This window comes from Anabrus simplex, chromosome 1 (assembly GCF_040414725.1).
Source record: "Anabrus simplex isolate iqAnaSimp1 chromosome 1, ASM4041472v1, whole genome shotgun sequence".
In the NCBI taxonomy this organism is placed as follows: domain Eukaryota; kingdom Metazoa; phylum Arthropoda; class Insecta; order Orthoptera; family Tettigoniidae; genus Anabrus; species Anabrus simplex.
Genome location: NC_090265.1, coordinates 1,172,329,263 through 1,172,342,808, shown reverse-complemented (window position 1 = coordinate 1,172,342,808; position 13,546 = coordinate 1,172,329,263). Strand labels below are relative to the sequence as shown.

At 40.6% G+C, this 13,546-nt stretch overlaps 1 protein-coding gene across 1 annotated transcript in view; it reads left to right on the top strand.

Annotated features, from left to right (window-relative positions):
* The first annotated feature begins 1,161 nt into the window (after positions 1–1,161).
* LOC136858399 (nose resistant to fluoxetine protein 6-like) overlaps positions 1,162–13,546 on the top strand; it is a 176,963-nt gene continuing 164,578 nt past the window's right edge. Inside the window, exon 1 of the mRNA XM_067137917.2 lies at positions 1,162–1,549. Coding sequence (XP_066994018.2) covers positions 1,162–1,549 — 388 coding nt within the window. The remainder of the gene's footprint in view (positions 1,550–13,546) is intronic.

The window sequence follows — 13,546 nt, the reverse complement described above, 5'->3', positions numbered from 1 at the left end:
GTTTGGAATTTAATCCAGGCTTTTGCCACGCAATCTAGTGATTAGAAATTGTATACCACCACCTCCCTTACCCTGTAGGCCAACATTCTGATGGTGAATTCTTTTTCCACCAACGGGACTCAAACCGGCTAACCTCAGTGTCAGACCGTTTAGACTTCAGCGCTTTAACGATCATGGCCACCAGGCAGGCTAATAATAATAATAATAATAATAATAATAATAATAATAATAATAATAATAATAATAATACATCAGTTACCGTGTTCAGGCATTTTAATGTGACGCCATCCAGGTTGTCTTCGATGTTCCGTTTCACTCTGCGAGATGGCAAAGTTTGCGAAGTGGTGATACCAAAAAGTATCATGCCTGTCGCCATGCTAGGCATGCTACCAGGCAGATGTGGTATTAGGGAACGTGGTACTGGAGGCTAGTAATAAAGGCCAGGAGAAAAGCCGATAGGTAGAAACAGAAACCTGGCAAGTTCTACGTAGAACATGCAAGATGTAGGTTCCATGTTCCCGAGGTAGTGTTAGTTAGGAATATGTATCATGGAACCATAACAATTTTCGTAGCAGTTATCCAGGGGATCAGTCGGTATTTGCAGTGCCAGTTTCGAGCTCGGGTTCGGGACGTAGGGCTACAGAATGGTCCCATGGTCCAGCAGACAGTGGTCCCTGGTACCAAGTGTCCGTTTGAGAAACCAAGCCTCACGTGTCGTAAAGGGCTGTCTTCTTCCACCTATCAATGTCCCGTTCTTGTGGTGATGTCACAAGCATGTAACTAAATACCACCTGGCTGGTCCACTTTTTTAAAGAACTATAAACTCTGGTGGCTGCATCCAGTGCAGAAGATACCGCAAGATTATTTAGTATCTGCAGGCGAAATTCTAGAAGTAACCACGAGTAGCGCTGTAGACGGAGGAGGATATTTGCAGTCACGCAACACAAGAAAAGTACCCCCCTCCCTGTAACCTTCATGCTGAAGGTGACCCTGCCTTGTAATTTTATCGTCTCGCTTGATTTTTGCAAGCTGCATCTGTGTGCGTTGGTAGAGTGCACATCAATTTTCAGTGCACTAAGGGAACACACACGCAAAATGATATTCATAAAGCTTTCAGTTTTAATAACAATATTCATATTAACTCGTGGCTGTATTAAATGTATGACAACCACTCCAGTTTATTTATCGGATAATAATAGCACATCCGAAGAAGTGGTTGAACAATCCATTGGAAATGTGACCCTTTACACGGTCAGAGAACAGTCTAGCAGCGTCCAGTTCATGAACAACGATGCCAACCTCAGGCACAGTTTTGACGTGAAGAGTGATTTAGGTGACTTGGAGGTCCTCAGAGATGAAATAGCAAGAAATAAACTCATGTATTGGGACTCTCATATAAATAACGTGGGGGAAATGTTTAATGTATTCGATATTGATAGGATATCCCGACAATGGTACAGTTTCAAGGTACGAGTGAGTGAACAGTGTAGTGCTACTTTGGAGACATACTTGATGGCGCTAAACCAATCAGAACTGTGGGCGGCGAAAAGTAAGTACCATTGAATATATAGAATATATCTATATATCGGAACCAAGGTTTCCTAAGTCACGTGCTGATATTTGTACAGGGAGATAGTGGGTTCGAACCCCACTGTCGGCAGCCCTGAAGATGGTTTTCCGTGGTTTCCCATTTTCACACCAGGCAAATGCCGGGTCTGTACCTTAATTAAGGCCACGGCCGCTTCCTTCCAATTCCTAGGCCTTTCCTATCCCATCGTCGCCGTAAGACATATCTGTGTCGGTGCGACGTAAAAAAAAAAAAAGATACTTGTACAGGAGAATCAGTGACAAGACAATCTACCTCGAACGGAATGTGCATGTAGGATAACATAAAATAGTGCTCAAAAAACCTGTATTGTGACAATGTAAAGCTAAATTAGCTGAAAATGGACTTAGGACACGTTGCTTCCGATGTACAGAAAGGCATTCTTTATGTCTGTGTATTCGTCCGTTATTATTTTTTATTTTATTTTTTTGCAAGTTGCTTTACGTCGCACCGACACAGATAGGTCTTGTGGCGACGATGGGACAGGAAAGGGCTGGGAGTGGAAAGGAAGCGGCCGTGGCCTTAATAAAGGTACAGCCCCTGCATTTGCCTGGTGTGAAAATGGGAAACCACGGAAAACCATTTTTTTTGCTAGTTGCTTTACGTCACACCGACACAGATAGGTCTTATGGCGACGAAGGGACAGGAAAGGGCTAGGAGTGGGAAGGAAGCTGCCGTGGCCTTAATTAAGGTACAGCCCCAGCATTTGCCTGGTGTGAAAATGGGAAACCACGGAAAACCATTTTCAGGGCTGCCGACAGTGGGGTTCGAACCTACTATCTCCCGAATACTGGATACTGGCCGCACTTAAGCGACTGCAGCTATCGAGCTCGGTCGTCCGTTATTTTAAAGATATTGATGGTTGAACCGATTTTGATACGGATTTCACCAACTAGTGCATTTTTTGCAGGATTAAAGAATTTTATAAATGAGGGTTCATCAACAGAATCTGATTACCACATGAAAATCTAAAACATTATATTTTATCTACAAACATTAGAGTTTAACTAAAGATTGAAGTTACTAAGTAACGAGTATATCGGTATTCACAATTTTACATATCAAGGTTTAATTGCAGCAAATATTGAGAATAATAGATTGTAGGGATTTTAACAAAAATGTGTGTCAAAGAGCGTGAGTTTGATATAACTGTACCAAATATTTGCTGTGATAAATGTGAATTAATAATAGATACATTCCAGATATGTTGTTCCTGTTTGGGTTATCAGTCCATAGCTTCCCACGTCACTCTATCATGTACTAAATTCTTCATGTCTAGGCAGGAATTGCGTCCTACATCTAACTTACTGTAATCTGTTTGTTATATTAATGTCTTGGCCTCCTCATATCACTCCTACCCATTATACTTTCCTTAAAACCAACTCTCTCTAGACGGGTCCTATTGACCTTTACCTTTCTACTGATTAAATGTCATCACTTTTTTCACATCAACTTGATTCAGTAGCTCTTCATTTTGATCTGATCTACCAACTCACCATCAGTATTTTTGGTGATGATAAGAGTAGTGTGTGTGTGTGTGTGTAATCAGACTGTCATAATCATGATTTCTGTAAAATGTATTGAACCCTTAGAACTCTCATATACGTTGTCGATGTATTTTTTATCAATTATGTCATCGTTTCAAATTTAATATGCAGCCTGCAAGGTCCTTTCTGGATTGCATGATAAATGCTCGGCCGAGCAAGTGGCCATGGGGTTAGGGTCGCGCAGCTGTGAGCTTGCATTTGGGCGACACTGGGTTCGTACTCCCTGTCGGCAGCCCTGAATATGATTTTCCGTGGTTTCCCATTTCAAACCAGGCAAATGTTGGAGCTTTACCTTAATTAAGGCCACGGCCGCTTCTTTCCCACTCTTAGCCGTGTCCTACCCCACCGTCGCCATAAGACCGCCGTAAGACGTATCTGTGCCGGTGAGACGTAAAATAAATTGTAAAAAATATATATATATATATAAATTTTTTTTCTATACAGCCCTTTGGTATAGGATCACTGGATATCTGTATTTTTCCTCGACAGTAAACATTTTGTACACAATTGTGACACAATTGGCTGAAGGTCAGCGTAGTGACCTTCGGTCGATAGGGCCTCGGGTTCGGTTTTCGGTTGGACCGAAGATTTCGGCCGCGTTTGGTTAATTGCTCTAGTTCCGAGGCTGGGTGTTTGTGATAGTCTAAATATACATCCTCATTCACTCTACGAACCGCCACAGAAATATGCAACAGTGAATACACCTACCACAAAGTCAGGAAGGACATTCGATCGTAAACTGGACTTAATTCACATACAGTGCAGACCCCAGATAACTGGGAAAAGGCCAGGACACGGTGGCTTTGGTGATATTTTTTCGAAGTATTTTGTTAGAGTGTTACTTCTCCATTTTAAGGTTTAGAAATAGTTGACTTACTGAGCGAGTGGCCGCGCGGTTTGGGTCACGTAACTGTCAGTTTGCATTCCGGAGACAGTGAGTTCGAAGCCCACTGTTGGCAGCTCTGAATATGGTTTTCCGTGGTTTCCTGTTTTGACACCAGGCAAATGCCGGGGCTGTACCTTAATCAGGCCACGATCGCTTCCTTCCTACTCCTAGCCCTTTCCTAACAATAGCTACCATAAGACCTATCTGCGTCGGTGCGAATTAAAGTGAATTGCCAAATAAAAATTGATATATCCTCCGTTAGATTACAAAACGCTATATTTAAAAAATGATGAGAGAATTACCCGCGCGGTAGGGGGCAGTATAGTTCTAAGCTACTCGACCATCGAGCCCTCAAGATCGTTTTCCGTGGTTTACCATTTTCACAACAGGCAGAATCTGAGGTACGATAATTAAAATGTCCAAGTGTCTAGAAATCATTTACGAAAAGAGTAGGTAAATGAATGATTGGGAATCTGCTAGCTAGACGACAGCCCTAAATGCAGATCAGCGATGATTGGTGATTTATGATGAACGCCACGATCCAAGTTTCCTCCTTTACTACTGTCACTGAAAATCGCGTCCTACAGCCTACTTAAAAATATTTCTATGGAAAATCTTTAACAGGCCATCTCACAGAAAGTATGTTTTGTTTTCCTTTACGATGTTACTGACGACGTTCGGTTTGCTAATGCAAATGCTACGGATTATTGAGTAGGTATCAATTTGGTGTACTCCAACGTTCTCGTAGCTCGGGAGAGAAGTTGGCTACTGACGGCCAATCTTGAAATGTTTTCCACTACTTCTCCATTTCTGATCTGGGAGCAAATGCTGGGATAACACACTTTTGAGGAGTACAATATCTCCATAATCCTATCTATAAGTTAATAGCAAGTATATATGTGGCGCACGTATTTTTTTAACATTTCGTTTTACGTCCCTCCAGCACAGATGGGTCTTACGGCGACAAAGGGATAGGAAAAGGCTAGGAGTGGGAAGGAAGCGGCCATGGCCTTAATTATGGTTCAGCCCCAGCATTTGGCAGCATTTGCCTAGTATGAAAATGGGAAACCAAGGAAAACCATCTTCAGGGCTGCCGACAGTGAGGTTCCAATCCATTACCTTCCAAATGCACGCGCACAGCTGCGCGACCCTAGCCGCACGGCCAACTCGCCCGGTACTCTGTGATATTAGGATATCTGATGTAAAGGGAATCCTTTCTTCTTTCATGAATCTCTCTTGTCTTATTCGTCAAGCGATCGTTCGTTTACGATTTTATCATTGTTTATAATCATATCTTCACAATTTTCCTTACCGATATGGACCGAAAACCGCGCGATTTTACACCTTAAGACAATCATGACAAAACCCACGGCCAGTTAACATGATTGAACAATACTTTCATGTCAGCGATGTTCGGCGTTGATATGGACTAAGCATAGGCATAAATGAACGGGAATTGTATTCTCTATAACTTTTGTTATGTATTACTTTTTCGACAAAACCAGGTAAAAATTACATTTTAGGCGCCTTCCCCTAAACTACCATTTCGCCCAGCGTGAATACAATTATTTACAGCCTAGACTGTAGAGCCCTATTCCTTGACTTTACACACCGACTTTCATTCAATTATGTTCACCTATTTTCTCATGGTTCGGCGTTGATATGGACTTGGTAACAAAAATCTCTGTTATAATAGCCGGCACAGTAAAAGTGTATAAGGTATAAACGATCGGAAATTAAATTCAATATAGTTATATAGTATGTATCGATGGGCCACTAATAATATAGATATTCGAGAATTACATGTTATGCCTTCCCCTAAACTACCATTTCACTCAACGTGAACAAAATTATGTATAGCCTAGATCAGGGCCTCTCAGGGTGCATGCACTGTGCACGGCGCAAAAGACGACTTCGCTTGGTTGACCAGAGTGCAGACCCCCACTCCTTGATTTAGAGCAATAGCGCTGTCTCTCTCTTTCCCCACGCCTGTCTCGCTCGCTCCACCTGTCTCCCTCTTCCTTACTTGCTCCGTAGCGCTCCAAATCCGAGCCGAGTGTAGCCGAGTACCCCAGAGACGAAGCGTTAGTCCGAGCCGAGCCGAGTGGGACCGATGCACCGTGCACAGGAACTCTGAGCCTCAATTTGCACGCGTGAGATTTTGGGCGTTTGAGAGGCCCTGGCATAGATTGCAGTGCCTCATTCCCCGACTTTGGATACCGATTTTCGTTAAATTCTCTGCAGCCATTTTCTCGTGATGCGCGTACATACATACAGACATGACAGAAAATTAAAAACTGCATTCCCTTGTTACTGTGGACACGACCGATACAGATATAGAATCCATGTATTAAAAGAGTTTACTGAAAGCAGCTTTGGTAAATCCGCGCGCTCGTTCTTCTGGACCGATTCGTTTCATTTCTGTTTTGTTCACTCCAGAATTACCTGCCGGTGAATCATGAAACACTGATAGGTCTTTATGTTCAGCCAACTTTGAGTAATCAGAAAATCAAATCATCAAATGAGCACTCCAACAATTGCACGCGAAGGTTTAAAATAACCCGCAATACATTCTGCACTTGGCAGGTTGCCAAGCGACTAACACTTTCATTAATATTCTGATATACGTGATTTTCATCCTTAGTAATGTCATTACATGCAGCAATGTTTGATTACTACCTGTTAAGCCAGAGACAAGCCTCTAATAACGGAAGAACACTATTCCCTGGTAGATACTCTATGATTTTCTAACCTTTACAAGCTTCCAAATATATTAGGGAGATAGCAGAGCATTCTTAATCACTTTCTGTACATGGTGCTAAGAGAAAAACGTCTATGTACAGACCCCATCATGACACACGCCTTAGAGATTATATAACACCTATCGAAGGATAACCTAGCTACACTAGAAAGAGTGAAGGTCATGTAGGTATCTCTAAGAAGCTCTCTGCCTGGTAAAAGAACGCGCCTTCGAGACTAACCTATGAACTAAAAAAAACCCGTTCTATACAGAATTGCGATTAAAAATACCATTGCCTTCTACTACGCAATAACAAGTTTTACATCAAGAACTGCAGGACTTAAATAAAGCGAATATATGGATAGATTTTTACCAAACAGACGGCATGATGACGTCAGAATACATGAATTCTAACTACGAACTGTGAAGTACGGAACCCTTGAACTTACCATTCCATCGTTGGTCGTCTGCCTCGGCTGCTTCAGCACAGCAATATCGTACTCTTGGATCTTGGGCTCGTTGCGAGTTTTTTTTTTTTTTTTTTTTTAAAGCAGAGCATAACTACTTCAAATGAGGAGCAAAAATATGCTTAGTAAATTATTTATTCAATGCAAATCACGATAATTTATTTATTAAATAGGCAAGAAACGTCACTTAAATTTTTCACAACATGTTTTAACACAGTCACAATACATATTTCTTTTGCTAGTTGCTTTACGTCGCACCGACACAGTTAGGTCTTACGGCGACGACGGGATAGGAAAGGCCTAGGAGTTGGAAGGAAGCGGCCGTGGCCTTAATTAAGGTACAGCCCCAGCATTTGCCTGGTGTGAAAATGGGAAACCACGGAAAACCATCTTCAGGACTGCCGACCGTGGGGTTCGAACCCACTATCTCAGGATGCAAGCTCACAGCTGCGCAGCCCTAACCGCACGAGAGCTGCGCAGCCCTAACCGCACGACTAACTCGCCCAGTCACAATACATAACGTGAGTGGTAAAGTTTTATTGAAATTGTTTATTATTGTCTTTCAAAGAATGAAAACGTAATGTAAAATTCGTGGACAGCAAAACCCAGAAAGCGAGAATAAAAACCTGAAAATCCGGCACCATTGATCCAAACTATAACTGAGAGTTAATCCACACGATCCGTGGAAAATCTGACTTTCAACAAGTAGAATTCCAAATTTATATTTAATTAAGGTTATCCACCAGTCAACTATCCTATCGCATATTGGAACACTCCCCCACCCCCAAATTATCCTTAATCGAACCAAATCGACTATCAGTTGCTTTGGATAGGTTGTGAAATATTACTTGAAAGCATGGTTTTCATTACAGCAATTGTCACATTCAAAAATAAAATTCCACCATCTATTGTCATCTCATGACATCCTTAAGTTATAGAGGAATTCCGATGCTGAAACACGTATCACCCTAAACAGTTGTTCAGAAGAAACCAACAACACTTGATCCGATCCGATGGGATCTTACGTTACATCGTTCTTTCGATTATTTTTATAGCTAAAACCCCTGGCTCCTCACCCCTAAAGGTGCACCGAGCTCGATAGCTGCAGTCGCTTAAGTGCGGCCAGTATCCAGTATTCGGGAGATAGTAGGTTCGATCCCCACTGTCGGCAGCCTTGAAAATGGTTTTCCGTGGTTTCCCATTTTCACACCAGGCAAATGCTGGGGCTGTACCTTAATTAAGGCTACGGCCGCTTCCTTCCCAGTCCTAGCCCTTCCGTGTCCCATCGTCGCCATAAAACATATCTGTGTCGGTGCGAAGTAAAGCCAATAGCAAAAAAGAAAAGCCTAAAGGTGCTAGGGATGGCTTACTCCGACATTGCTCGTCTCCAGATAGTAAGTAATAAGTGTACCAAGTTTGGTTGAAATTGCTCCAGTGGATTAGGGAGAATTGTACCATTTACACACCCACCCACACAGATATATCCAGTTTTATATATAGACTACCTGTAGTACCCGGCTCTTTCCGGGTAATTCACTTGAATATTCAGTTTTAATATTTGTATTAACTATTTGAAATGAATTTTTGTAGATTTCTTTATTGTGACGTTGGTTGATATATTACGAATTCCTTTGTTGTTTTCAAGTTATTATGTGTTTTAAATGTAAGTTTTACTTTGAGATCGTGTACTTTTGCTTTAAACAGCCGAGATAGTCTGGGATGCAGCTGACTCTTTCAAGTAAATAATGAAAGTGAGTTATAACTATATATATTTACGTGTTGCGCTATAGATATGATGTTCACTATTCCAACTGTCACTGGAACAGTCACCAATGAGCCTAGCGAAACCGAAAATGAGGATACAACACTTACAATATATAAGTCATTTTGGTTACTTCTTTTTCAAAGCTTCTGAACCTCCATGCCGATGGAGGTTTAACGTGGAATTCAGCGGCATGCATATTGTCAGAATTCACCTCAGCGACCCCGAATACCATGTATTCGACACTAATATAGGTCGTTTTCGACTATTGTTGATGTCACCCCCAATCCGAAGTCTTACCCGCGGAGTATTTTTTACAGACATTAAGTCATATGTCTTAACCCCACAGGTATTAAGCCATGCGTGTACCAAGTCTGGTTGAGAGCTTTGCTAGGACATACACATATCCATCCGTAATCTGGGTCATTTTGGACATTCTTTTTCACCCCTTCCAACCCGTATTCCGTTTGAGGCTTAGCTTTGACTTAAACGGCATCCAGAGTACAACCGTTCATCTCAACGAACCCGAAAACTATAGATTCGTTATTAATATAGGTCGTTTTCGATTATTTTTACATTTCACCCCCTCGCCTTGGGTTGATAGATGTGTGATACCCGCACAGTATTTTTTACAGATAGTAAGTCACATGTGTACCAACTTTGGTTGAGAGGTGTGCTGGAACATATATTCACACTGTACATCCATAATCTCGGTAATTTTACACCCATAATATTGTTTATTTTTGACGTTTCTTTTTTTCACTCCTTCTCATCACCATGCCTATGAGGGTTGTACTTTGACTAAATGGTGTCCAGACTGTCACAGTTCATCTCAGCGACCCCAGAAACTATGGATTTGACACAAATACTGTTCCTTCTCGATTACTTTTACATTTCACCCCCTACTCTAGGGGTGCTAGGGTTCTCTTATCCGTGCAGTATTTTTTAAAGATAGTAAGTAATACTTGTATCAATTCTGGTTGAGAGCTATGCTGGAACACGCACACACATATGTTCATTATCTCGGTCATTTAGGAGATTCTCTTTCTAACCATTTCTCACCTCCTGTGCCAATGAAGGCTGAACATGGACTTAAAAATTATCCGGAGCGTCACCATTCATCTCAGCGACACCGAAAACAATGGATTCGATACAATTTTCTTTTTTTTAAATGTCTCTATCCCCCCTCTGCCCCACCCGAAAGGAGGCTGAACTTGGACTTCAAAAAATTTGGAGTGTTTCTATTCATCTCAGCGACCCGAAAAGTATGGATTCGACAGTATTTTCGATTATATTTTGTCTCACTCCACCCTCTCCCCCACCCAAAAGAGGGCTGAACTTGGACTTTTAAAAATCCAGAGTGTTTCTGTTCGTCTCAGCGATCCCGAAAAGTATGGGTTCAACATTATTTTCGTTTGTTTTTATATCTCACTGCTCCCTCGACCCCCTCCTAAAAGGGGGGCTGAACACGGAGAACAAAAATTCTGGAGTGTTACTATTCATCTCAGTGACACCGAAAACTATGGATTCGAAACTACTTTCTTTGTTTTATGTCTCACACCCCCTTCTTCCTACACCCAAAAAGGGGGCTGAACTTGGGCTATTCATCTCAGTGACCCCCCAAAATATGGATTCGATACTATTTTCAATTATATTTATGTCTCACTCCTCCCTAGCCCCCGCCTAAAAGGGGGGATGAACTTGGAATTTAAAGAAATCCGGGGTGCTGCTATTCATCTACTTTCGATTATTTTTATGCGTCAGTCCCTCCCTCGCCCCCACCTAAAGGGGGTTGAACTTGGACTTTAAAATATCCGGAGTGTTACTATTCATCTCAGCTACCCCGAAAACTATGGATTCGACACTATTTCCGATTATTTTGTGTCTCACTCCCCCCCCCACCCGAAAGGGGGCTGAACTTGGACTTTATACAATATTCTGGAGTGTTACTGTTCATCTCAGAGGCCTCAAAAAAGTATGGATTCGACATTATTTTCGATTATTTTTATATCCCAATCCCTCTTAGCCCCCACTCAATGGAGGGCTGAACTTGGGCTTTAAAAAATTTCCGAGAGTAACTATTCATCTCAGCAACCCCGCAAATTGCGGATTCGACACCATTTCCGATTATTTTTATACCTAACACCCTTGAGCCCCTATCCTTAAGAGGGCTAGGGATGTCTTACCCCCCACAGTGCTCGTCTCCAGATAGTAAGTCATGAGTGTACCAAGTTTGGTTGAAATTGCTCCAGTAGTTTAGGAGGAGATGTGCCATTTATACACCCAGACACCCACACACATACATCCATTTTTATATACAGACTAGCAATTACCCGCGTGGACTTCGTAATTTGATCAAAGTAATCGTTCCTCGGCATTGTACTAAGACATTATCTGAAAATTCCTAAAGTATAAAATCTCATCCAAAATGTGAGTTTCATTTACCCCAGAAATTCTTTGTAAACCATGACTGTGGTATTACCTTTTGGGGCTAAGACGACCATGCGACATAGAACTGTACATGTGAGAAACAGTCTTCTCTCAAGACGGAAAAATAAATACATGTTCTTTATTTTTAAAGGAGATTCCAAATACCTATTCCCACATCTGTAACATCTTCAGTTTTTGAGATATACATAAGTATACCCACAAAAATAATTCAACCCCTTGGTCAGTCCTTCCCCCACCCCCATCCAAGTGTATAATCCGGAAACAAAAAATCATGTTTCTATATTTTTAAAGAAGATTCCATGAACCAATGTTCACGTCTGTAACACCTTAGGTTTTAAGGTATAAGTATCCTCATAAAAAATAATGCAACTATTTTTCACTCCTTTTCACTCCCTGTTAAGTGCCCTCTCCGAAAACAAAAAGGTACATGTTTCTGTATTTTTGAAGGACTTTCCAAATACCAAGTTTCTTGTCTCTAACATGTTAAGTATTTGACATACAATGTAGATATACCGGTACTCATTTTAAAAATTCACCCGCTTTACCAATTCTTACCAGCCCCTTAACTGGATTTTCCGAAAAAAAAAAACTTTTAAGGAGATTCCAGATACCAGTTTTCATGTCTGAATGTCTGTAACACCTTCATTTTTGAAGATAAATGTATACTCATAAAAATAATTCAACTTCTTCTTCTTCTTCTTCTTCTTCTTCACTTCTTTCCACTCCCTCCCGCCTTCAGTGGACTTTACGATAAGAAAAACGTGTTTCTTTATTTTGAGAGTAAATTCAAAATACCAACTTTCACTTCTGTAAAAGCTTCAGTTTTTAAGATAAACTATCCTCATAAACATATTTCAACTCCTTATATACTTAATTTCTACCCCACACCCCTTACGTCGATTTTTCGAAAAGAAACAAATGCGTGTTTCTTTATTTTTAAAGGATATTCCAAATACCAATTTTCACGTCTTTAACATCTTTAGTTTTTGAGATATAAGTATCCTCATACAAAGAATTCAACTAATTTTTCAATTCATTCGCCCCCCTTAAGCGGATTTTCCGAAGACAAAAGAATAAGTGTTTCTTTACTTTGAAAGAAGATTCTAAATACAAGTGTTCATGCCTCTAACATCTTAAGTTTTTGATATATAAGTATCCGCATAAAAAGAATTCAACTCCTTTTTCACCCCAGCCCGTTAAGTTGATTTCCCCCTCCAAAAACTGCGTGTTCCTTTATTTGTAAAGAAGATTACAAATAAAAATTTTCACGCGTGTAACCTTAAGTTTTCGAGATATAAGTTTCTCCATAAAAAGAATTAAATTTTACACTACCTTTCATCCTCCCCCCTAAAGTGAATTTTCCGAAAACCAAAAATACTTGTTTCTTTATTTATAAAGGAGCTTCCAAATACCAATCATCACGACTGTAACATCTTCAGTTTTGAGATATATATATCCTTATAAAATGGAACTAAACTTATTTTTCACCGCACCGCACCGCACCACACCGCCCTCCCCCCCCCCCCCCAAGTTGGCGCACCCCATAATGCGTGTTTCTTTATTTTTAAAGAAGTTTCCATATACTAATTTTCACGTCTGTAACACCTTCAGTTTTTAAGGTATAAGTATCCTCATAAAAAATAATGCAACTATTTTTCACTCCTTTTCACTCCCTGTTAAGTGCCTTCTCCGAAAACAAAAAGGTACATGTTTCTGTATTTTTGAAGGACTTTCCAAATACCAATTTTCTTATCTCTAACATGTTAAGTTTTTGACATATAATGCAGATATACCGGTACTCATTTGAGAAATTCACCCGCTTTTCCAATTCTCACCAGCCCCTTAACTGGATTTTCCGAAAACAAAAAATACGTGTTTCATTACTTTTAAGGAGATTCCATATACCAGTTTTTATGTATGTACGTCTGTAACACCTTCATTTTTTTAGATGAATGTATACACATAAAAATAATTCAACTTCTTCTTCACTTCTTTCCATCCCTCTCCCGCCTTAAGTGGACTTCACGATAAAGAAAAGTGTTCCTTTATTTTGATAGTAAATTCAAAATACCAACTTTCACTTCTGT